The sequence below is a fragment of the Lacerta agilis genome, chromosome Z, assembly GCF_009819535.1.
Source record: "Lacerta agilis isolate rLacAgi1 chromosome Z, rLacAgi1.pri, whole genome shotgun sequence".
Taxonomy (NCBI): Eukaryota; Metazoa; Chordata; class Lepidosauria; order Squamata; family Lacertidae; genus Lacerta; species Lacerta agilis.
Window position 1 is genome coordinate 29640227 of NC_046331.1, and position 24757 is coordinate 29664983.

At 45.0% G+C, this 24757-nt stretch overlaps 1 protein-coding gene across 1 annotated transcript in view; it reads right to left on the reverse strand.

Annotated features, from left to right (window-relative positions):
* MID2 (midline 2) overlaps nucleotides 1–24757 on the reverse strand; it is a 187404-nt gene that overhangs the window by 20654 nt on the left and 141993 nt on the right. The window contains exons 3-6 of the mRNA XM_033137146.1: nucleotides 23767–23862; nucleotides 10747–10854; nucleotides 4002–4150; nucleotides 447–574 (exon numbers count right to left, since the gene is read on the reverse strand). Of these exons, the coding sequence (XP_032993037.1) occupies nucleotides 447–574; nucleotides 4002–4150; nucleotides 10747–10854; nucleotides 23767–23862 (481 nt within the window). The remainder of the gene's footprint in view (nucleotides 1–446; nucleotides 575–4001; nucleotides 4151–10746; nucleotides 10855–23766; nucleotides 23863–24757) is intronic.

Sequence of the window (24757 nt, forward strand, 5' to 3'; positions counted from 1 at the left end):
TGTTCCACAGGTAAGCAAGCCTCCTCTGCTTACCAGAAACCTATTGCTACTACTGCTGCCATGAAGCTGAAGTTAGTCTCCTCTTAAGGATGAGTCAAAAGACATTGTTAGCCAGCCCCTGGGACTCTCTTTCTCTCTCCATTTGTGCATGAGTCTGGTGGAAGGGAATCTTGCTCCCTTCCACAGGATTTCAAAACAAGCAGAAGACGAGTCAGATAACATTGTGTTCTGCACTGGAGGAATCAGAGCCCCCGTGAAATGCTAACTGAGCTGTAACATTGGTATTACCCCAAAAGCATAAGAAATAAATGATAAGGAAGCCATACCCCACCCCCCGGCCCAATTTCCACTGACAGAGGTTTACAAAGAAAGCAGGTCAAATTGGGAGTGGGGAAAAGTTAGGGGATGTGCGGAGGGTGAGCTGGGATTGCAGAGTCGGCACAAACCTGTTAGATAATCCAGCCCCTCCAGTAGTTTCTTCTCTCTGGAAAAATCTAAAGCAAAGTTTTCAAAGGCATCATTTAAATTGATATCGGGTATCAAAACTTGAGAGGATGCTGTTGCCATGGCGACCCTGAAAGACAGAAGAGAGCATCAATATACATTAGGTGGTGTTTGTAACTCCCAGGCGGCACTTTGATTTTTGATTAAAGAGCTGAAAACAGCCTGGCAGTGATATAACCACCAGCAGGAAGAGGAGGGGAGGAGAGATACTCAGGCTTCAAATGCAGGACCTCAATTGCCTGTGCAAGAGGCTGGTAGCTGGAAGATTGTGTAATGAGCTCCCCTCCCCAATTCCCAAATCCTTCCTTGATCTCCACAAGAGCCATATGCATCCCATTCGCTTGGAGAGGTGGTAGAAATCAGAAGCCCTTGGAGGCTCAAATCCTCCAGATCAGTAACCATCACCTTTTCAGATCCTGCTCCCACATTTAACTTCAACCTATAATACTTCACTTTTAATATTTTTACCCTACCTCCTTTGTGTTTCTCCTTCTCTCTCTCTCTACCACAATCTTTCCCCCTGCTCCCCCATCTTTATGTCTCCCTCTCCTTCACTTAAAAACTTTATAAAAGAATATAAAAGAAGAGAGTGACCCTGGTGGAACTCATCTTAGAGCAGGTTATGACCCAGTTTATTTAGGCATTTGGACTAGATGAATCTCAAAATAGCCCAAAATTTATTGCAACGTCAAATACTTGTCATGTTCCCCTTCCCCACCAAGCCCCCAATACCTTAACCCTCACTATGGGATGTTTTGAATCCCTATAGTTGAGTCCTAGCATTGAACACAGGGGGAGGGGAACCTGCCTTGCATTCAGAAAGTCTTAGGTTCAACTCCCTGACATTGCCAGTTAAAAAGGATCCCAAGTGCTGGCAAAGCATCTGCCTGGAGGCAGAGGAACCTACCACCAGTTAGAGTAGAATAACTTTTTTCCAACTTGGTACCCTCTGATTTTTTTGGGACTACAATGCCCATCATTCCTGAGCACTGGTCATGCTGGTTGGAGCTGACGGGAGTTGGAGTCCAGCAGCCTCTGGAGGGTACCAGGCTAGGGAAGGCTGGAATAGACACTGCTGGATTTGATGGACCAGTGCTCTGGGCTTCACACATAGGCTCCATCTGTGTTGAACATTTAAAGCTGCATGTGCTGCTTTAAACAGTCATGGCTTCCCTTCAAAGTATCCTGGGAACTGTTGTTGGTTAAGGGAGCTGAAAACTGTTAGGAGGCCCCTATTCCCCATCCCAGAGCTACAATTCCCAGAGTTCCTTGGTAAGAGAGTTTGATTGTTTAACTATTTGAGAACTGTAGCTCTGGGAGAGGAACAGGGGAAAACTGTTAGGAGGCCCCTATTCCCCATCCCAGAGCTACAATTCCCAGAGTTCCTTGGTAAGAGAGTTTGATTGTTTAACTATTTGAGAACTGTAGCTCTGGGAGAGGAACAGGGGACTCCTGTCAACTCTCAGCATCCATAGCAGACTACAGTTCCCAGATTTATTTTTATTCTTTTGTGGGAGAAGAAGCCATGACCGTTTAAAGTGTTTGATACTGCTTTAAAAGTATAGTGCAGATGAGGCCATATTTTACATCCAGGGCCTGGGATTGATTCAAGAGTGAACTATGTCTCAAACTAACCCATGCTTCAAAGAAGAACTGTAATCCAGTGGACAGCAAGAGTAGCCATCCCAAAATCTGTGAACATATAAAGTTAGAAGGAAAAGGAACTCTCAGAGCATTTACCTTCTCACAACACAGGATAACTAAAAACCACTTATATGTTCCAGGGGTATAAGGCAGGGTTTCCCTGTTCCCTAACAGCCTCCCATAAGGTGTTGAGCCCATACACCTTTTTTGTTTTTAGATACTATCCAGCGACTACTGTGGCTTGCTCATGGGATGACAGCGAAGAGTCTGATCCTGTTTGGCAGCAATCAGCCTAGCATATTCGCACTAGCGCTTGCGGTCTCTTTCCCCGGCCTGACGGGGGGATGGCCCACTTCTGCATTCTCTCTGATCTCTTTGGCGTTTTGACGCTGCTGCAAAAGCTGCTCCCACTCCAAGCTGTTAATTTGGCCGAGCTGGAGGAGCTCTCGTGTACTTAAAGTAAGTTCACATTAAATCTGTAAATAATTGAAAGCAACAAAACCCAAAACTCCTCCTTCCCTTGTGAGATACGAGTCTGGGGGGCAAGGAGAAGAACTGAGAATAAACCGAAGTGCTTGCAAAGATCAAGGTCATGTACAGACATCCATGCAAAGGTGGGTACCTGCCCCGAGGAGCCTGCTACTGCCACTGGAGAAAACTCTTGTTGCTATAGTAAGGATCACTAACACTAGTGCCTGCCCTCTATGCAGCTTCCTCCCCATCCTTCTTCACATTCAGTCCTTTATTTCTCTAGGAAACAGATGAACTCTGCCAGGGCCCCTGGGCAAGGTAGTTTCTGGTGGGTCTCCTCTGCTGTCATTGGGTCTGGGTGGGTCTTGTGGGGCACTTAAAGGGTGGTTAGATGTAGCTGCCTGATGCTGCTGAGTTCTGGGCCATTGGGGGGCAGGGAAAGCAACCAGCGATGAGTCCTAGCAGCTGCCCAAGGATGGCATGTGCTGATGCTGGTTCTGAATCCCTCTAAAGAACACCTGCAGCTGCAGCTGTCATCCCAAGACCATTGTGCTTTGAACCCTAAGAAAAGTTTAGGCCCTGGGATAGGCAGATGAAACACAAACATTGAGGCTGCCATCACCCAAACAGCTGCTTTCACTTTTAACGGATCTCAAGCACTGCTTTAATTCCTGTGACATTCTGTCTGAGGTGATGGGTCAAGGTGAGGAGACAGCAGGCGTATGGGATTCTCATTAAATCAACCATTAAATCCTGAACCGATTAGCAAATACCTGCCAGATTCTGCCACTTCCACTCCCCACCCATCTATGGTGGTTCCATCCACAGAAAAGGGGCTGTAGGCTCAGTGCCTGATCACAGGTTAAGTATCTCCAACCTTTTCAGACCCACTTTTAACCCAAATGTCCACTTGGGGACCCATTTCTTAATCCTTTGCAGGGTGCTAGTGCTCCTGTTGCGACCCACCTTGGATCAGGACGCAACCCACTAGTGGGTCCCAACCCACCAGAGGAAGACCAGTGTCATAGGCCAAGCCAGCTGAGATTGATGAGAGTTGTGGCAATATTTTATTTTTATTTTATTTATTAGATTTATATACTGCCCTTTATCCAAAGATCCCAGGGCGGTGTTCAATACTAGCCTCGCCAGCTGGGGATGATGGGAACTGCATTCCAATAACATTTGCAGACCAATACATTGGTTATCCCTGTCCTAGGCACTGTGTACTGAGCTAGATAAATTAGTGGTCTGACTTGAGGTAAAGACTATTTCTATGTTCAACAAGAGGGACAAAGCTCACTGGTAGAGCATGTGGGCATTATTTTGTGGGCAAGATAGGTCCGCATGCTGTCCCAGTCATTTTAAGGAGTAAAAGGCCATACCTCTCTGCCACGTTCTTTGCTGTCTGCAGGAACCGTGCGTGGTCATTCTCCTTCAGGATGTGGTCAGCCTGGTTGATGAGGACAGTTGACCGCTCCAGGCACTGCCGGCAATTGGCTACCTGCTGGGCCAGCTTCCTCAGCTTCATCACCTTGGAGAAATGGGCAGAGGGTGGAAAAAAACAACAGGTTTTGCTGAAGCAACAACTGAAGCCTCATTAGTGCACAGGGAAGCAGGCAGGTGACATTCAAAGGCAGTGGTTTATATCACTGAAATACTGGCATGCTCATCAAAAGTAAAAACCATGGGGTGGGGAGAAAGAAATGAAGTGACCTCACAAGGGAGATTGCAGAATGAATAAGCAGATGAAAAGAACTACCATGGGGAGCCAGAAACCCCCCCTTTTTTTGCTAAAGAGGGGAGGTATCCCCAGGCAAGGTATTTCTCTATGAGGAATTTAGGCCTTGGAGGCCCTACTGGAAAGAACAGCTCTTAGAGGCTCTGAGGATATCCACATCTATATGATTGGAACCAGAATAGGCCATCCCCCTGCTGCTTGCTCAATGTTCATCTCTCCAGCATCTTCAATGGCAATGCAAATCAATAGGACCAAAATTGTATAGGACACAGCTACTCCACCACTGGAAATCAACAAGATGATACACATTGAAATGGTTGCTGTTTAAAACTGGTTTCCTTTGCCCATTTCATGCCAACCTTAAGGCCAAAGAAGACATGGAACTATTCATGCACCTAAGAACTCCCACCCCACACTTGCTATTTACATTAAAAATAAAGCGGTTCAAGTGATTGCTAATTGTGTGAATGGTGCCACATCCTAGTCTGGCCTTCCGCCAGCCTCTTCAGACTGACTGACCTTCAGGTTTCACCCTTCCTTGGCTGCCTTAAGCTCAAGCAACATAGTTGGATCTCTGTCATTTTGTCTCTCCCTTTTAGGCTGTGTCTTCTGTGTTAATTATTCATTATGCTCAATTAATTATGTACATGTGCCCAAAGGCAGCTGCAGATGAAGTCCATTTCAAGGAAATATGGTTTAAAAAGAAAAAAGTTCTGGACACACACCTGCTGGAAAATAGCTACAGGTGCACACACCCCGCATGATTTTTTAAAAAGTACTGGCACATTAATTTTTTTGCAGGTAGCTACTAGAAAATGGACAAAGGTTGGACATGAGCTGCCCAGTCATGTCCCTGGGAAACAAACATGAGAATTCTCTTCCTGCCGCAAAAGAACTCTTGTCCCATTCATGCAGCAGAGCCAGTGTGGCACATTGGTTGGAGGGCTGGGCTTGGAACAGTGGAGACACAGCTTCAAAATCTCCCCTTGGTCATGAAGATTCCTGGGGGGCCTTGGGCCAGTTACTACTATCGTGTATGCCACTTTCAGCTCCTTGAAGGAAAATCAGGATATAAAACAGGTGGAGAAGCTTTTTCAGCCCATGGGCTGCATTTCCTTATGCAAACTTTTCCAGTGTCCTCCTATCAATGGTGGGCAGGACAAGAACTGCCCTACACCCTCCCTTTCTTACATATGCATACCCCCTCCCCATTCAATTATGTCTCTTGTCCCCTTCTCTCAATAAATCCAACCTAACGCTGTCTATTTTTCAGACTGCAGTAGCAGCTGGACAGTCTGAATGCTGAAAAGGGATGCACTGCTTACCCCACACAGATGGCTTGTTCTGATTCCCTCCCCTGAATTATTTGGGTACTTCTGTGTGCCGTGCAGAGCCCAACCAAGCCCAAATGACAGCAGCTCTCAGCGCTCTTCCTTGTCAGCTTCTAAATCAGAGCTGGAGTAGCTGCCCTGGGGCAGCCTGTCAGTTTGAAGCCCTTCTCTGACAAGTGAAGGGAAGATGTCAGAGCCCCCACCAGTGATGGGCAGAAATGCTGCAGTATCTCCCCCCCCCCCAATCTCTCTGGATGCCTGTCACTTCCATCAAGAAAGGGTATAATTAACCCCTACCTTGATGCCAACCTCATCACCAGCAATCCATTCCAAGGATGCACTTCCACTGCACTGATCCAGCTTTCTCTCCTACTTTTTTTACACTCTCCTGTTCAGGAATTTTCATTCAGGTACCCAAGATTTGCAAAAGCAAGAATGAACCACCAACATTTCCAATTTCAGAAGAGTAAAGGGCAAGAAAGTGTGCTATATCCAATCCTTCCTCACCAGTCCTCAAGGGGCCCACCCTGTAACAAGAAATGCTATCTACCTATTACAGCAGGTGGGGAACCTCTGACCCAAGGGTCAAATTTGGTGCTCCAGGCCTCTCTACTCAGCCTCTGGGGCTCTCTGCTGGTCACATTCCTTACACAGCCTCACTCTAGACCCTCCAGGAGTGTTTTTGCCTAGCTGGAATGTGCCCTTGAACACTGATCATGCCACATGCTTACTTGGATGGAAGTCTGAGAGGTATGTATGGGTGTGCATGTGACTTTTGCATGGCTGGAATGTAGTCTGCTGTACAGAGGCAAGAAGCACATCTATTGCCCTGCCTGCTTTTACTGCTGGCTCCAGACAATGGTCATGGGGGGAACCAGCCTTCGGAACAGAAAAGGTTTCTCAATCCTGAATTACAAAGAAAGAAATCCCCAATGCAACAGAAGCAAAACACATTTATTAGGCTGAATAAGTATGTCACAAAGCAGTGAATGGACTTTAGAATTCATAAATATTCCACCATCACATTGTGATAGTTTAATATCTAGCCTGAAAAAGAGTGCTGTTGAACTCAAAACTTGCTTACGTGTTTGGCTCTGATAAAAAACCAACGAGTGCTGCTTTTGAATTAGCTCTAAAAACAGAGATGGGGAATGTGTGGCCCTGCAGATACTGCAGGAATACAATTCCCATCATCCTGACTATTGGCTATGCTGGGGCCTATTGATTATGCAGAAGTAGCTGTTAGCGCCCAAGTCATGGTTGGAGGCTCAATAAATCCAGTGGGGGGGGGGGGGCAGGGAGCTAGAAAACCAACAACTGAAATGTCAAGAAACATTTAGTACGGGGAGAGGAAGAAATAATATAGGGGGGGGGAATACATTAAACAATTGATTAAACACTAAAATCACAAACACCCAAAGAGTGCAGGCAACACATAAACTAAGAATCTGACACAGATGTAGAATTTAAGTGGGGAAACCTCAAAGCTGTGAACTTCTTCTAGGCAAAATAGCCCTGAAGCCAACAGGCTCAGGTTCGACCTAGAGAAACTTCCAAATTACAGTTCAGGTTTTGTAAAGGTCTCATCTGGTTTGACTCTCTTTTCTCATCTGGTTTGACTCTCTTTTCTCACACATCAAAAGAATGGAGGTTGAACTAAATCCAAACCAGGAATAAACCACCACCAAGACATGGCACCAGTGTTAAAAGACCTGCTACTGGGCTCCATTCAAGGTTCTTTTACCAGTGTATTAAGTCCTGAACAACTTAGACCAGGATATCTTAAGGACAGTTGTAGTTAAAACTGGGATATAAATTCTTTAAATAAATAGATTTGCCTATGATAATGATGATGATGAATGGGACCAAACCTTTGTTTTTACTGGATGGGTTCATCCCACAGATTTAACTTCCAGTTCAAAACAGGGACCATACTGCTGGGGAATTCTAAATAAATAAGCAAGCCTCACACGCTGCCTGAATCCTTCTCTTTCAGAGTGAAGGATGCATGGAAGCAGGCACAGGTTGTGCTGATAGCGGATGTGCTCTGGGATCGAGCTGTGTTCACACCAGATGACAAGTTTGATTTATGACTGATATTTCTGCCATTACTTTGGCCTGGAGTAACAGGGCTGCCCAGTAATAGCCCTGCCAAACTCAACTAGCAAGAATTTCATACATGCAGAGTCACCGGCTGTTAAGTCAGAGCTGTCTTGTTGGAGCTCTGAGATGGAAGGAACGCTGGTGTCAAATGCGCTGTGAATTTGTAACTGTGTACTGCAACACTCCCGGAGGGTTACGGAGGAAGCAGCACAATGGCAGGCTCCCAAGAAAATGCTTGCCGGCCACAGGACTGTACGTCCTCCTCCTCCACCACCACAGCAATGCATTCCAGCTCAGCAACAGTACATGCAGTGATGGTTTTCTTCCTGGAAGAACTCCTTTGCAGGAAGGAAGTTGTCGTATCAATGCCTGGCACCTCCAGTTTGAAAAAAGGACTGGAAGGCAGGTGATAGGGAGGACCTCTGCTGGACAGCTACTGTCAGTCACTGTAGGCAACCCTGGGCTGGATGGACAAAATAGTCTAGTGTGTTATAAGGGGAAGACTGAATTTATAGGGAGCAGGACTGTACTTAAGAGCTTGAGCTTTCCTTTCCTAGGATATGACCTATTTTATATCCTGCAGCCATCCCAGCTTGAAGGTGCCTTTGCATTAGCAATTACCACTGGAACCACTACTGAATGTTGTCTCTATGACAATAGGGTTCCAATGATTTGGGTGGGGGTGCTTGAGGGTGTGCAGCTCCCCTGAGATGACAGGATGGGGGGGAAACCCAAAGCTAGCTAAGTGCAGAGGTGCAAAGCAATTAATGCCTTTCCTGTCTCCTTGCTGCCACGCTCTCCTCCTGCCAATCTTCCCCTGCTCACCTTCATTCATCATTACTGGAAATGTCAAAGCCGATGCCAAGCAGGAGCGAGAAGGAGTGAGAGAGACGCTCATTCCAGCTAGCAGCAGGCAGAGCAGAACTTCAAATGGTTGTTTGCACAAGGAAATGACTCTCCTGCTGGGATTTAATGGGCTGATGGATGGTTCGTTTATGCCCAGACTCATCAAGAAAATGATCAGAAGGAAAGAAGAGGAAAAGGAGGGCTTCCAAAAAGGAGAGGCTGCAAACACCTGGCATGGTGAGGAGGTGAGTGGCACAGTGCCCAGCTCTCCCTCCTCCTCAGAGTTGGGTTGCTGGGCAGGGAAGGCCCTCCAAGAAAGGTAACAGGGGCAGAAGCAAGAGTTTTCACCTTGTCATTTTTGGAGCATCATAGGATTAAATGTTGGACATTGCAAAGTTCAGTCTTCTAAGAATCGAGGTCCAGATTCCTCACTAAAAAGCAGCTTCTTAACTCAGCAAGTTGCTATTCAAATCAAAGCCAAAGCACATTTTCCCCCAACCAATCTCTCACTCTGTTTTCTCTTTTTCTTTGCACCATCTTCGCATATCAGAGCTATTTTGCTATGAAACGCTACTCAGGGTCAATCAGCAATCTCACTGAGCCTAGGGCTTGTGATCAGAAGGTTGGCGGTTCGAATCCGCACAATGGGGTGAGCTCCCGTTGCTCGGTCCCAGCTCCTGCCAACCTAGCAGTTCGAAAGCACGTCAAAGTGCAAGTAGATAAACAGGTACTGCTCCGGCGGGAAGGTAAACAGCGCTTCCATGCGCTGCTCTGGTTCGCCAGAAGCAGCTTAGTCATGCTGGCCACATGACCCGGAAGCTGTCTGCAGACAAACACTGGCTCCCTCGGCCAGTTAAGCGAGATGAGCACTGCAATCCCAGATTCATTTGCAACTGGAAACGGTCAGTGATCCCTTTACCTTTACCCAAGGCCAGGTTGATATGTGCATTCCTGGCTAACAGACAACATAAAAATCCTGTGCTTTATTTAATTCATTCTGGCTTTGCTAGTCATAGCAGAGAGATAATAAACCATGCAGGGAGCTAAAGCCCAGCTCATGACCACTGTCAATCTTATTTAGCCAACCCTCCAGCTCCTGAGATTCTACTGGAAATTCACATGTAATTTCAATCAAATCTTTAAATTCATAAGGATTAGAATGTGTGTGTGTGTGTGTGTGTATGTATGAGAGAAAGTGATGAGAAAAAAACAGAGTTGTTTTCCACTACATAATCTGCAATTTCTGGGTACTGCCTATATAATTAGGACACACACACACACACACACCCCTCTGCTCAAGGCCCCTAAAAGCACTGTCCAGGGTGGGGGGAATAACCTGTGGCAGGGCTTTTATGTTCCTCTCCTCATCCTTGCCATAAATTCACAATTTTAGAGTCTGCAACGTATGAGGTGTAATGTCCACCCAGTATTACAGAAGGATTAAAGGAAGAATAAGATAATGTTTCTTGGACTGTAAGCAGCTACTCTTCTATGAAGAAAGGGGTCCTGTGCACTTTATTTAATAAATATGCACCTTCTTTCTTTCTTTGACTTCCAGCCCACTCCATCACAATGGGTTGATGTGGGTCTCAGAATGCTCAGTATTTGCTACCTCAACCCTCCCTTATCTCTGGCCATCAAAAGCAAGTTTGATAGAAAAGATCTGCTTCCCTAAATATGAGTCTGAAATGCTGTGTACACACCATATATTTAAAGCACACGCACACAAAGAATCCTGGGAACTGTAGTGATTTTTTTAATAAAAAAAATAGCTCTGTTATTGGTAAACTACAGCCCCCAGGATTCTTTGGGGGAAGCCATGTATGGTGTATCTTCTTCTTTGGCGATCACTCATAGCCGAGTAAGATTGTCTTCCCTGAACACAATCTTAACCATGTGTCCATAAATGACTGTGGAGGCCAATTCTGGATGATGAACACACAGCCTTATATTCCCATCTCAGTGGAAAATTTCAAAAGATATACAGCCACTGAAAAATAAAGAAATTACCGTAATTACACAAGCAAATGGTTCACAGAATTAAGGGTGACGTAACAGGTCATACCAGAGTGCAGAGGGGCAACAGTAAATTAGGCAGCATGGTCCTACCTTTGTCTCTTTGATCTTGACAGCAATCACTTGCTTGCGCTGACGGATTATCTCCATTAGCTCGTCGCACTCCTCCATCAGTTTGGCCTCATGCATGGCTGTGTTCACCTAGCCGAAAAACAAGCCAAATGGGAAGAATGGAACAAGATTTTGTTTCTCATCTTCATGGAGCAAATGCTTCAAGGAACAAAGCCTTGACTTCAGGTGTTATCCAATGCACTCATTCTATTAGCGCAAGGATTTATGCTTACTGAGCAGAACTTTCATCCACTCTCCAAATCTGCTCCATAGGATTGGTATTGGGGAACCAGAACAGACTGGTTGTGTGCGTGTACAGGGATAGGAAGTTCCACTGCACAACAGGGATAGGAAGTTCCACTGCACAAGTGTGAATCATTGTTGATTCGGTCTTCTGCTAGAGTCACAGTCTTTTGGTTAGAGGTCATCAGCAGCATAAATTTGGATTTGGATACCTCCTTGATATTTAGGGCTTATCCACACTTACATTTTGCCCTGCTATTTCCAGGCACATGTCCATGCTTAAAAGCTCTGTGTCTGAGCATTGTTCCTTTTTTGCCCTGGAACTTTCCCTGCGAAAACCTGTTCTTTAGTGCTCAATCAAAACAAATGTCAGTTTGGGTTTTCTGTGGATTGCCATTTGCACTGACTGAGATTTAAAGAGTGAGTTTCCATGGCAAAAGCTCTGGAGCAAAAAGAAAAGAAAAGGGGATGCTCAGACATGGAGCTTTAAAGTGCAGATTGTGCCTGGAAAGAGTAGAGGGAAGGTAACTGGGCATGAGTCCTTACAGCTGTTACACTACTGGGTTATGTACCAAATTGAGTTTGGAACCTGTCTTCTAAGGCACTGGCTTCTAAGAGCACTCATGGTCCAACATCTAACCATTCAAGATAACAAGAAAGAGCCTACTGCTGTGATTGTGTAGCAGACAGAGGACAGGACTCAGCTGGCAGCATATGTGGAGGTGACCTTCTGTAAACACAAGTAAATGGGAGGATATATGGACTTCTTATATAAAGCTATTTGCTTGAATGTCTGAGCACCATGCATTACCCCCTTCTCCCCCTAACTTGCATGCATAGTACACATTGTCTTGATTTATTCAGTTTGTATTGTTTGAGTGCAATTGTTTTTGTTTCCTTTTTGAAAAATTCAGTTTCAAACTATTAATAAAAAGGGAGAGAAATCCTTGTGCAAATGAAATGAGTTACTTAGTGCTACATGGGATAAAATCTCTTCCTCCCACTTTTTGGAATGGGTGGACGAAGAGACAGCTAGGGAAACAAACAGCCTACATAAGCCTTGGCTTGCCACTGATGCATCACCACAAAAGAGGAATATATCAATAGGAAAAAAGAGTGTTTACATTTGGATGATATTTGCATGTATTTATTTTAAATGTATTGATGCAAATTTAGAAGAACTATAATTTAAATAGAAATACAACATATCTCACCATATTGGGGAAGATTTTGACCAGGTGACCTGTTTTGCTTGCCCAGTTTGCTGTCCAGGTGCTGTTGATCGAGAACTTCAAGACTCTTTATTTTTAAACCAGATTTGGAGCAGACTGCCCTTCAAACAGAGGACTGTCCTCAGTAAAGCAGGACTCATGGCCACCCTAGATAAGGCTCAGGAGGTGGTTATTTTGAGCAGAGGAGTGGTGGGGGAGAGAGAATTCTTCACTCTTTCTCTACTAGCTGTTTTCCACACTCAAAGCTGTGCAATGGTACCCCTGTGGTATATTCCAGAAGTATGTGTGAGAGTGATTTTATTTGTTTATTCGGCACTGTTACAGGTGCCACAAAACATTCATTTGGCTTACATGAGGTCAGTTTTTTAGTGTGGCAGTAACTGCACTTTCTAAGGCCCTGAACTTTTGTCCCCCTGCATGCACTTTTGCTGCACCTGCTGAAATCCATTTTTATTTAGGAAAGTCTATCCAGCTATTTAGAAGTTGCGTGTGTTTCATTTCTTTTAATTACTGTTGATTCTAATTATCTTTTGAATGCCCGATTTTAACTGTTTCTTATTGATAATTTAAATGTTCTATTTAACATTTTTGTAAACCACTTTGAGGATGTCTTACAAGACTAAAATGGTATATAAATTTAGCTAGGCAAATAAACAAATGAAATTTAAGGTATCCATAAGCCGCTTTTCAGGCAACCCTAACATCAATTTTTAGTGTATATTAAAAAAAAAACCATTTTATAAGAATGTTTTAAACATCAATCAAAACTGTATAATAAAGCAGCAAGGTGAGGTACAATGAAAAGAGCCGAGCTCTCTCTGCCCCTTGAGGCAAGGTGCTTCTGGAGTAGCCCTGTGGCAGGAGTTGGGGAAGTCAGAGGCCACCAAAGAGCCCCTCGTTTTATTGTAGGTGCATCCTGCGACAAATTCTTGACACAATAATAGTGCATTCGTGGTGGATTATTTCTGTTTTAGTTTGCTTGCTTGTTTTTTATTTAATGTATCCATATCCCTCCTTTCTCCTGAACTGGGATTCAAGGCGGCTTACAGCATTTAAAAACGACATTATAAATTGCAAAGTGATAAAAATGAACTAGATAAAAACAATAATTAAAATATACCAGAACACATTTAGAATCAGAAATTAAAATACAGTTTGCCCTGAAAGCAACCCAGTGATCAGCACCGCCTGCACCTTTCATTTTCAAAAGTCTGAATAGGAAGGTCTTAGCCTGCTGGCAAAAGGATAACAAAGAGGGAGCCCATCTAAACTCTCTTGGGAAGGAATTTCACAATATGGGAGCAGCCACAGAGAAGGCTCTCTCTTGTGTCACCACCAACAGTGATTCTGATGTTGATGGGATTAAGAGAAGGTGCTTGCCCAAGGACCTTAGCACTCTGGATGGTTTGTATAGGGAGATGTAATTTTTCAGGCAGTTTGTTCTTCAAGGCTTCCCCAATGCTGCCATATTATTGGTGTCTGGAGGGGCGATAGTGGGGGGGGGGGAAGCGGGGCAACACCACCACCCGGAACTTTTGTGGTATGGTAAGTCACAGGAAGTTACAGGATATGCACTAAATGAAAATGAAGCAGTGTGACTACCCCATAACTTTTGCAGGCACAAATAGTGTGACCCAAATAGCATCATGACCACATATCATGAATGCACAATAAAATGGACCTCTACAGGGGCCTTCCGTACGAACAGCAGAAGTGAGACAAGGGGCCACTCTCTGGGCTGTTCTTTCTATCTTCCCACACAGGGCAATAGATTTTGAGCCATTGGGAACATCCCCTTGTCCCCCACTGCCAATCTGCTCAAAACTGCACTCCCCCATGGCTGCTTTTCATTGAAAATCAATTTGTGCTTTGTTAGACACATTACTATGTAATGTTTAGTTTGCCTCTTAGCCAGCTTTTCATTGGTCTTCTTGTCAAAAGTTGAGTGCTGAGGGGAAATGAGAAGGCAGTTACACAAGAGGTTATTTTTGTTGTTGTTGTTTTGTAGTCATTTCTGCAAAATGTGAGAGAAGAGAGGGTTTTCTTAATGAACACTGTGGGCTGTGGTTCTGGCTCTTACACAAGTGCACAGCAACATGTCTGAACGTCTTCTACCCCACTTACATGACTGCTGAAAATTTCATTCATTCATTACATTTTTAGGAGCAATCCCTTTTAGGAGGTAACACTGGTCTCTATCCTACATTTTGTCCTCCCAACAGCCCTGTGGGTAGGTTAATCCAAGACACAACATCTGGTATGAGATCACCCAGTGAGCTTCATGGTTTGCTCAGGTCTCCCAGGAGTAAGTCCAAAACTCCATCAACTACACTGAATTGACCCTGTTTCCCAGACATAATGTTCCTGGTTATCTTTCCAATTTCTCAACATTGATCATTCAAATGTGAATATGTGAAGTTCCCTGCCCCAGCGCATGCACAGCTTTGCATGTTCTCTTGCTGGTGCTCTAGCTTCTGTGGCAGCTAGGAAGCCATAGGGTAAAGCATGGATGGCTCCTGACATCACATTTGGAGCCAAATTAGCTGCTGGAAAACAGGAAGCTGCCTTAAACCAAGACAGACCATTAGCTCAGTAGTGTCTACACTGACGGGCTGTAATTCTCCAAGGTTTCAGGCAATGATCATTCCTAGCTCTGCCTTGAGATGCTCGGAATTGAACCCACAGCATTCTGCTTATAAGGCAGATGCTCTACCACTAAGCTACAGTCCACACACACACCCCGGCAGGTGTGCATTAACATAGCTAGGTTTGCTGATGACACCCAGTTATTCAAGCTGGTAAATATAAAGTGGGATTGCAAAGAGCTGCAACAGGATCTGTCCAAATGGAGTGAAGGAACCTTAAAATGGCAAACGGGATTTAATGTACAGTGCAAATAAAAAATACTACCTGATGCCAGGACAATAAAAGCATCTTTGAATTTAACATGCCCCCACTGTGTGTACTCACATGCTGATAATTATCAGGACTGTACCAGGCAAAGAAGTGGAGTAACCTTAAGTGTGGTATTGATGAAAATTGCTCATCTGAAGCTTCTGTTTGCATCAGGAAGTAACCCCACATTGACCTTTTATTATATGCTGTGCTTAACTGACCAGTGGACAAAAAAATATATGCCAAGGCAATACTAGTCTGGAATAGAGAAGGTGCAGCAAAAAAGGGAAACCAGGTGAGGGGAAGCAGGAAGAAAAGGGGCAGGAGAAAAATAATAGCATAGCTATGAGAAATGGAACAGAGAAGGAGCAGTTGGGCATTAAGGCTTCACCTTCTTTGCAAAGGGTGCCTAAATCCAAAGTCAGGTGTGGTTGTCGGGTAAAAAGCAGTAGGGTAAATAAGAGAATTAAATTATTTTAAACTGTTATTGCACCTTTCCTCCAAGTGGCTCAATGTGGCACATATGGTTCTCTTCTTTTTACCCTGATAACAACCCTGTGAGGTAGGCTAGGCTGACAGAATCTGACTGGCTCAAGGCCATCTAGTTAGCTTCATGGCTGAGCAGGGATTAGAACCCAAGTCTCTCAGGACCTAGTTTTAACCACTACAGAAGCAGAGATAGTGGGTTTTCTCCCCAGCTTTGAAGATATTTCCTGCCGCCTCATTTTCTGCTGGCTTTCAGGCCTTTGCATCTGACAACTGGCAAGATACAAGCTCACTAAGATGGAAAATATGCATTTCCTTGGCTGCGCAGGCTGGTAGGTGTGATTGGCAGAGCTTAAAGCTTCTAAATGAAATGGAAAAACGCAGCCTGGGGTTGGGAGGGATTCTGAAACTTCCAACTGAAAGAAAATAGCAAATCCTATTTGGTGTGCTTCTTATAGGTCTTGAGGCAACATGCAGCATCTGGTGCATGGGAAGAAGCGGGGAAACATGCATGTGCTCTCTTACAATGTAAGTGCCCAGAAGTATGAAATGTTAAGGACAAAAGAGAGCTTTGGCTGTCTAGTACTTGCAGAGGGAGAGCTAGATATTCAAGTGATGAGCGGCATGGGCCCTATATCTTCTCAGAAAGGGCCTCTCCATCACCTCTGTGCGGAAAGACAGTAACACAGTGGCAGAGCATCTCCTTTGCAAGCCCAAGGTCCCAGGTTCAATATCTGGCATTTCCAGGTAGAACTGGGAGAGAACCCCGGAGAGTCACTGCTAGTCTGAGTATGCAATGCTAAGCTAGATGGATCAATGGTCTGACTTGATATATGGCAGCTTCCAATACTCTCTGCTTTTGCAATTAGGCCAAGAATCCTAGGAAATTCAGCAGAGGGCTTCAGGTTGCACATCCCTGGAATAAGCAGTCCTTTAGACCAGTGATGGAGAGTCTCAGTTCCTGAAATCAAATGCTACCCTCAGGCTTCTCTGCCTGGCCCCAGGGACTCTCCACAGTCCATACCCTTCAGCAGTCTGGTTTTGCACCCCTTTTGAGTGTTTCTGCCTGGCTGGAATGTGTCTTTGAGCTCTGGTAATGGTCTTGCTTGCTTGGATGAAGGATAGAGATCAGTCTGTGAAAATGGGTTAAAACTACCTTATTGCACGAAGAGAAAAAGTATGTTATTTGCTCTGTCTACTTTTGCCTCCGGCCCCACCCACTACTGGCATGCAGCCCCTGGGGGGCTGCCCAGAAAAAAGTTTCCCCACCCCTGCTATAGATGCTACAGTGTTTTGTGGTCTGGAGGGCAAACCCTGTCACTGAAAAGCTGATTCCAGAGTTGAACTCCGATGCTCAAATCAACCCTACCTTGCTAGCCTTCCCTTCTTGTTGTCTGCCACAAGTGACACGGGAAAGCAAAGGGCTAGCACTGTCACCAGAATGAAAACAGCTTCAGAAGCACAGCTAAAAGCCAGAAGCAGTTAAGAGGGGAAACTGTTTCCCCTTTGGCTAGGCTGCCCTCTCAGCAAGACTAATGAGAGGAAAAGGCTGCTTGGATCCCTTTCATCTGCTTCACTTTTGATCAAGTTGCTGGGTAAGCAGAAACACAAAGTGTGGCAGCCGCTTTCAATGGCAGTTCACGGCCTAGGACTCAGAGCCACTGGAAGATGATGCCTCAGCAGGAGGAAGATGAATCTCACAGGTGGCTCGGAAAGCAGCTGAGTAGGAGGCAGTATGATCATATATATACACACACACCAGGAGCCGCAGATGGAAGGAACCAGCAAGTTTTAGTGGCAAGAATGTTGAAATCTGGGTGGCAGTAGCCAGGGTTGAAATCTTGCTCAGCTGCCAGGTCAGAGGTGAGCCAATGTTCCTTTGCCTGGTGCAACATATTGTTAAGGGTTTGTGGGCACCCTCACCTCTTCTAGGCTCCTGTGCGCTGGGGCTTAATCAGTGCTTTCAGAATTAAGGTGAGCTGACAGGTGTTGGCTTTAGCAATGTAGAAATGCAGACTAAGCTGGCCTTTCCTGTTGGAGCAACACCTGGGCATAAGCCATTAAGAAATACAAAGATGTTGATGCCCAGTCATCAGCAAATCAAGGGAGGACCCTAGAATCTGTGAGTTGCAGGGTTGCAGTGGGCAGAGAAGGGTTTAGGATTCCAGCTTGCATGACACAGGCTGAAGGAAAAATAAAGAGTGGCTGTTATGCATGGGGCTTGGGCTGTGTTTCACATGGGCTTTTGGGAAGAGGATGAATGGAGCGAGAACACACATGTGTGCTGGCTAGGAGAGGCTGTACCACTATGCCTTGATTTTCTAACAAAACAGAGTCTTGGGTAAGCACCTGGACTCTCAGCAGAGATTGGGGATGGCTTGCAACAGCAATACCTTATGTTAAAACAGCCTTCTGCCAACTTGCTCTCCTCCAGGTGTTTTGGGCTATATTAAAGTGTTGTCTGGGGCTAATGGGAGTTGTAGTCAAAAACATTTGGAGGGCACTGGAAGTGGGGATTTGTCCATTAGTACGAATGGGGCACCATCCTACCAATCTCAGTCTGCCCTCAGCTGGTCCTCACATGCTTCTTACTTGCAATCAGACCAAGAGGTGACATTGCCTGTTAGCTTCCTCCACCATAGTCCCAATGTTGACTTAGCAGTGTGTAGGAGGATGGGAATGAAACTTGAATGTTTAGTTGCCTTGCCTTGGTTCTGGTTACACCAGCTGCCTCCCTGCCTCTGGGTACCAGCCACTACTGACACCTAGTTGGAGGAGGCTGTTTTAAAGAAACCGCTGTACCTCTGTGAACAACTGCCCTGTCCAGTATGCCCAGAACCGCAGATTGAAGCATCTTCTAGGCTAAGGCACTGAAGTATTCTCAGACTCTGGATCTGTCCCCTCCACCCAGGTTGGCTATTGAACCTTTCTGGACAGGAAGGGCTATAATAAGACTTCCCGTCTGGGATAGGACTTTGCTTGAGAAACAATGGTCTTCCTAGATGTGATGGTGTTTTGATGTGCTCTTTGACTCTGGCTTGGCTTTGACTCCTGAATTGGTCCCTCAACTCTTGACTCCCCAGCACAACTCTTGGCTCCTGGTTTCCAGCTCCTGGATTCCTAAGCCTATGACTTAATCCTTATACCTTACAGATCCTGTATCTGGGATTCTGAAGTCTTCCTCTCTCCTTGCTTCTATTCATCTCTTTTTCTCTCTGAGTAATGCCCATCCAATATGCAAAAAACCATAAAAATTACAAAAAATACTAAATAATAAAAACCCATTCAATTCCAAATTTTAAAACCCAATGGCCAGTAAAACATACCATAACCAATTCTACCTGCAATCCAGACAGGGGGAAAAAGAAATTATTCAACGGAAGCCAACTGAAAGAGACCTTCTAAATGTCTGGACTCTAGCAACTCACTGCAAATCTACAGGGAAGGAAGTCCAACACTGTGGGGCCATGACACCAAATGCCCTGTTTCTCATGGCCACCAACTCCACATATCTAGGGGATGAGCACAGGATGGTACAGGTGCAGAAAGCTTAACAAATAATTGAGGCCCAAAATGTTTAGGGCTGACCATTGGCCTTAGCTAGCTGGGACTGAAGGGAGTTGTAGTCTACAACATTTGGAAGGCACAATTTTGCTTACCCCTGGGCACACCTTTCAGGTGCTGCAGCTATCATGGAGGATATTCTTATCCTCTATGAATTTATCTCATAGTCTTTTACAGCCACTTAAATTGGTGGTCATCACTGCCTTCTAGGCGAGAAAGTTCTATAGTTTTATCTATGTGAAAGCGTGAAGTACTTTCCTTTTATCTGTCCCGAATCTTCCAACATTCAGGTTCATTGGATATCCACAAATTCTAGTATTATGTGAGAGGGGAAAACTTTTATCTATCCCCTTTCCCCATGCAATGCATAATTTTATGCAACACGATGATGTTGCCTGTTGCTTGCCTTTTATCTAAAGTAAAAAGCCCAAAATGCTTCAAATGTTAAAAAAAAAAATTAAACAAACAGAAAGAAAGCATATTTTGACCACTCTATGGTGAGAAGTTGGAGAGGGTTGCTGAAGGGGAAATGAGGTTTATACCTCTTCCACTATGAGCTTTGTCTGAAAACGAAATTGCTGCAAATATTAAACCCTTTCCCAGAGGACAGAGTGGCAGAAACTGGGAGATTTTTACTAGGAGGGGACTGGCATTGCTTTACAAGAACAAGGCATTTCTCAAGTGAGTGACAGTGGTGGGCAGAGACAGTAAAAACTGTAGTGGTGGCAGAGATAGCATTGACATCAAAGAGTCTTGTGGTACTCCCATTTATTTTGCACCCAGTGCACTCCCAGCACTGATTTGGGAAGCAGCGTACACACAACGTGAGCCGCAATCCATATCCATCCTGCAATTACCTGGGTGTTTCGATGCGTGTTCTCCCAAGCCAGCTTCAATCCAAATTCAGAAAAGCAATTCCCTAACTGCATTTTAAGGCAGGAATGTGTACACAGCCAAACACGTTTATTGAGGCATAAGGTTTTGTGAACTACAGCCCATTTCATCAGATGCAAGAAGTGCTATCCTGAGTTGCAGATATAGCACACACTATAAGCGAGAAATTGTAAACAGCGAAGTCAGAAGTAAATGCAAAAAGAGCATAGACAGCAATAATTACATTATTTACGTGTTTACCCAGAAAGAAGCCCAACTGTATTTAATGAGGCCTATTCCCAGTTAAATGAGTTGGAAAACTGCAATTTTTGTTGATTAATCCATTTCATTAACAGCTTTTTGACTAACTAAAAAGACATCCTGATTAAAAACATATATATTTATTTTTTAATACAACTTATAAAGCTGCATGTAGAACAAGTATCATTTTAAGGAGAGTTCTGTCCTGTGCTAAAGAGAACATGCAATGCCTCTGCTAATAGGATCTTGGCTGCAACAAATACATACATTGTTTAAAAGGTATGCGATCTTCAGAACTATCAGTTTTGCCCTGCTGCATGTAAATCATCAAAATATCTACAACCAAACTGATTTAAGATTTTTTAATTGTGTGACAATCCCTAAGTGTTATTTTAACAGTGCTATCATTGCACATTGAGCTTTATAGGGCAAGGGAAGACAATGTTTTTGCTGCTGGACTCCAAATCCCATCAACCCCTGCCAGCATGGCGAATGATATGGGGTAATGGGAGTTGTAGTCCAACAACACCCAGAGGGATGCTTACTACCCCTGTTATTGGGTAGGTTAGAAGTGGAACAGCATGACCTTAAAATTTAAATGTTGACAATAAACAACAACAACAAAGGAGAAGGAGGAATGGGATCAAACTAGGTTAGAATTTATTGTGGTTTTTGTTCCTGTTGGGAAGAAGGATTAATTGGTCACGACAAAGACTTTTTGGGAAAGGTGTGTTCTGAGGAAGGATTTGGGCAGAGAGAAACGTGGAATCATGTCGATCAGCCCACTATCCGCCAACTCTTACTTGCCTTTTTTCTCTAGCACCTTTCCTTCCCACCTATCCCACACCCAAGTATCTGCCACTTGAGGCAGCCGCCTCACCCTGCTTAATGGTAGGGCTGGCCTTGTTAGGAAGATAACCAGTGGGTGTGTATGCAGAGGTGGGGAAGGTGGCTTCTCCAGAGGAAACTAATTCAAGTAAACTAAATAACCAGTTATCGAATTGGATTCCACTGCAGTAGATCAGTATCTCTACTTCCATTATTAAAAAGACGAAGAAGAAGCTTGTTCAAGGAACCGCTTCTTAATTTAGTAACTGAAAATCAATAACCCATTAAGAAGAAACTAATTGCTATGGCTTCTCCCAGTGTACTGCCTTGGTAAACAAAGCAGCGAACTAATTCACTATTAATTGTTCTGCCTTTGGAAATAGTGCAGCATTAAAGTGCTCTCTTGCCTTCAGATGTACTGGATGAGGGTTCATTGTTGATGAAGTCATGGCTCTTGCCGCTTAATAGCTACAGGGAAGTATTAATCTGTTGGCACCTGGTTTTTACAGGGTGTAATGAGAGGGCTGGGAGCAGCTAGAAAAGGCATGTGGTAGGGGAGACAAGACACTCTTAGAAAACCAAACAAAAGGTGCCTGATTGGCATCTTTTGAGACATAAAGGCTTTCAGAGGCTGCCTCCCGGAGCCCTCACACCTCCTTCCCAAGGCCAATGGTACCCGCTCCCCATTTATGTATTTGTTCCCCCACCCCACCCCTGTAAACCTGAGATCATGTAAGTGAAAGCAGTGCAAATTCCAAGTTTACTGTAATATACGGTTACCAGATTTTTTTCAATGAATCCGGGAAACACCTCCCCTTTTTTAAGCTGAGTAGCAACAGGGAGTCAGTAGTGGGGATGGTGAGGCAAAAGACCCTGGGCCCAAGCACACATGCATATTGTATAAAGGTGCAAACCCCTTCTTTCGCACCCTGTGAAACATAAATGCACAGTTTATAAAAAACTGAGCAATGGCTGCCCGCCCACGGTTCCCGAGCCTCTCCTGTTAAAACAAAGGGGGAGGGGCAGGAGATCAGGGGAGGCTCAGGAGCCTCCGTTGCCCAGTTTTTAAAAAACTCTGCGCATTTATGTTTCACAGGGTGCAAAAGAAGGGCTTTGCACCTTGCTCGGCAGAGAAACCATGCGCCTTGCACCCCTCCTGGCCACCCGCCCGCAATTCCCGAGCCTCCCCCATCAGTCAAAACAAAGGGGGCAGGGGGCAGGAGAGCTGTACCGCCGGACGTCCCCAGTTTCCCTTTGGCAGTAGCGGCGGCAGCGGCAGTCAGCAGCCCGGAGCCAGCCAGAGCCAACTGCGCTACCAGGCTGTCTCCGGGCTGCTGAGGCTGCCGCTGCCACGTTCCCCAGGGACAGATTTGCAATCTGGGGACATTCCGGGGACGGAATTTGTCTGGGGACAGATTTGCAAATCTGGGTACTGTCCCCAGGAACCAGGGATGTCTGGTAACCCTACTGTAATAATAAAAATTTTAAGATGTTCTTATCATGTCCATATTTTATTTTAAATTGCATTGTTTTGCTGCTTTACTGTCTGCTGCCTTGGGCTCCTTTGGGAGGAAGGGTGGGATAGAAATTTAATAAAGAGTAAGAATTTCCTCTTTCCCCCCTTCCTGCTTCACATGCCGATGCCTCCCTCTTGCCTTGCTGTCTAACCAACTTCCACTTCCATCTGAGCCTACACACTATGTAAAAGGGAAGGTGCTGCTTCTCGCGTCTGTTGGTACTGCACAACTCGTGCTTTGCATGCCAAGGTCCCTAGTGTACTTGCACGGTTGCTTTGAGAAACGTAACTTCTACCTTGAGCTCCCTGGAGCAAAGGAGGAGATATAAACGTAATATACAGTCATACCTCAGGTTGCGAACGCTGCGGTTTATGTGTTTTCAGGTTACGCTCTGCGCCGAACCCGGAAATACTGGAACGGGTTACTTCCGGGTTTCAGTGCTCATGCATGTGCAGAAGCACTAAATCATGCTTCGCACATGTGCAGAAGCACCGAATCGCGACCCACGCATGCACAGACGTGGCGCTGTGGGTTGTGAACGTGCCTCCCACAATGGTACATAGGGACCTCCAGCAATGGTAGGAGTGGAGCAGCAGCTCTACAACTGTAGAGCAGGCAAACTTTCGCCTTCTTTTCCTGTTCTACATTTGCTGCTGCTCTCCCTGCAAGGAGAGGACAGCCCCTGGATCATCCCTCGATGAGGACCCCCCCCCCCCCCGCTGATTCACAGCAGCTGGACTTGTAACCTTGTGAGTTGTTTTATTTTATTTTATATATTTACTTACTCTTCCATAATGGAACCTGAAGTTGGGCACAGGTCCATCCAGACATTGAACAGACCTGCTAAGCTTCAGCAAAGGTGCTGGCCTTACACTCTGGGTTACTTGGAATATGTTCAACAGTTGTCCATGATGGTGGAACCAGCTTGGAAGGGTGCCGCTTCAAACTCTTGCATCACACTGCAGAAAGTCTGGTGAGTGGTCTACAGTGTAGTTTTATTTCCATCCCCACGCCCCAGCAACTGCTCTCCCACCTGATCCCCAACACACAGACAAGACACACCAACATGCCTTCACCATCGCGAATTTGCAACCAACACATACCTCCACCTGCTGGCAGATCTGTATCAGTTTGGCCATCTGATTTTCTAGTTCGCTATTGCGTTTAACGAGGTTGGTGAGGTTCATCTCCAGTGTTTGCTGCCGGCACAGAAAAGAGAGGGGAGACAAAGGGGGGGGGGACAGAACAAAGAATAAACATCAATAAGCCACAAGGAACAAGATCAATGAAACACTGGGCCCTGGCGACTAAAATGCAGGGCAGCAAAATGTGGGCAGTTATATACAACAAAAATATGCATGTCTTCTTGAAGCTCCACTTTCTCCTGCTATTGGCTGAGCTGCTGTAATGGAATATTCATTGGATGTGCTAACTTCTGAGAGTAAAGGTTGCAGAGCATTAAACAACTTCAGTTCTGGAAGGAAGTGAGGGGTCAGTTGGCAAAGGAGGGAAACAAAAACTTACACAATGTCATATGAACTGTGGGCTGAGTGCTAGGAAGCCATGTAAAAATGGTCCAGGAAGAGGACAGCAGAGAGACAGGGATGTCAGAAGCAAGGAAAGGAAACAGAGTGGACAAAGCTTTGAGAAGAATTTAAGAACTCCTTACAAAAAGAAGTAGTCAAGATGACTGATCCATGTACCCCCACACTGTCTATTCTGATGGTTAGTCTCAACAGAGGTTCTTTTCAACCCTGATTAGCCCCCTTGTGACCTATAGATTTCTGATTCTCCCTGGAGCAAAAGATGCTGAAATTACAGTACATGGCATAAAACTGCAATGTAATAATAAATGGATCTGAGATATGCTTAATTGGTAAGACTGAGGGAAAGAGGGTCTGGACTTCTTCTTTTTAAGACTTCACAAAAGAACTAAGAGCAGAAATAGGGAAAAGTTGCTTTCCTACAATTTCCTACAAATTCCATCCACCAGGGATGACAGGAATTGTAATTCAGCAACATCAGGAGGGCCACAGGTCCCCCACATGGAGCCTAGGAACAGGAAGGAGTACCTCACAACCTGACAAGGCCCAA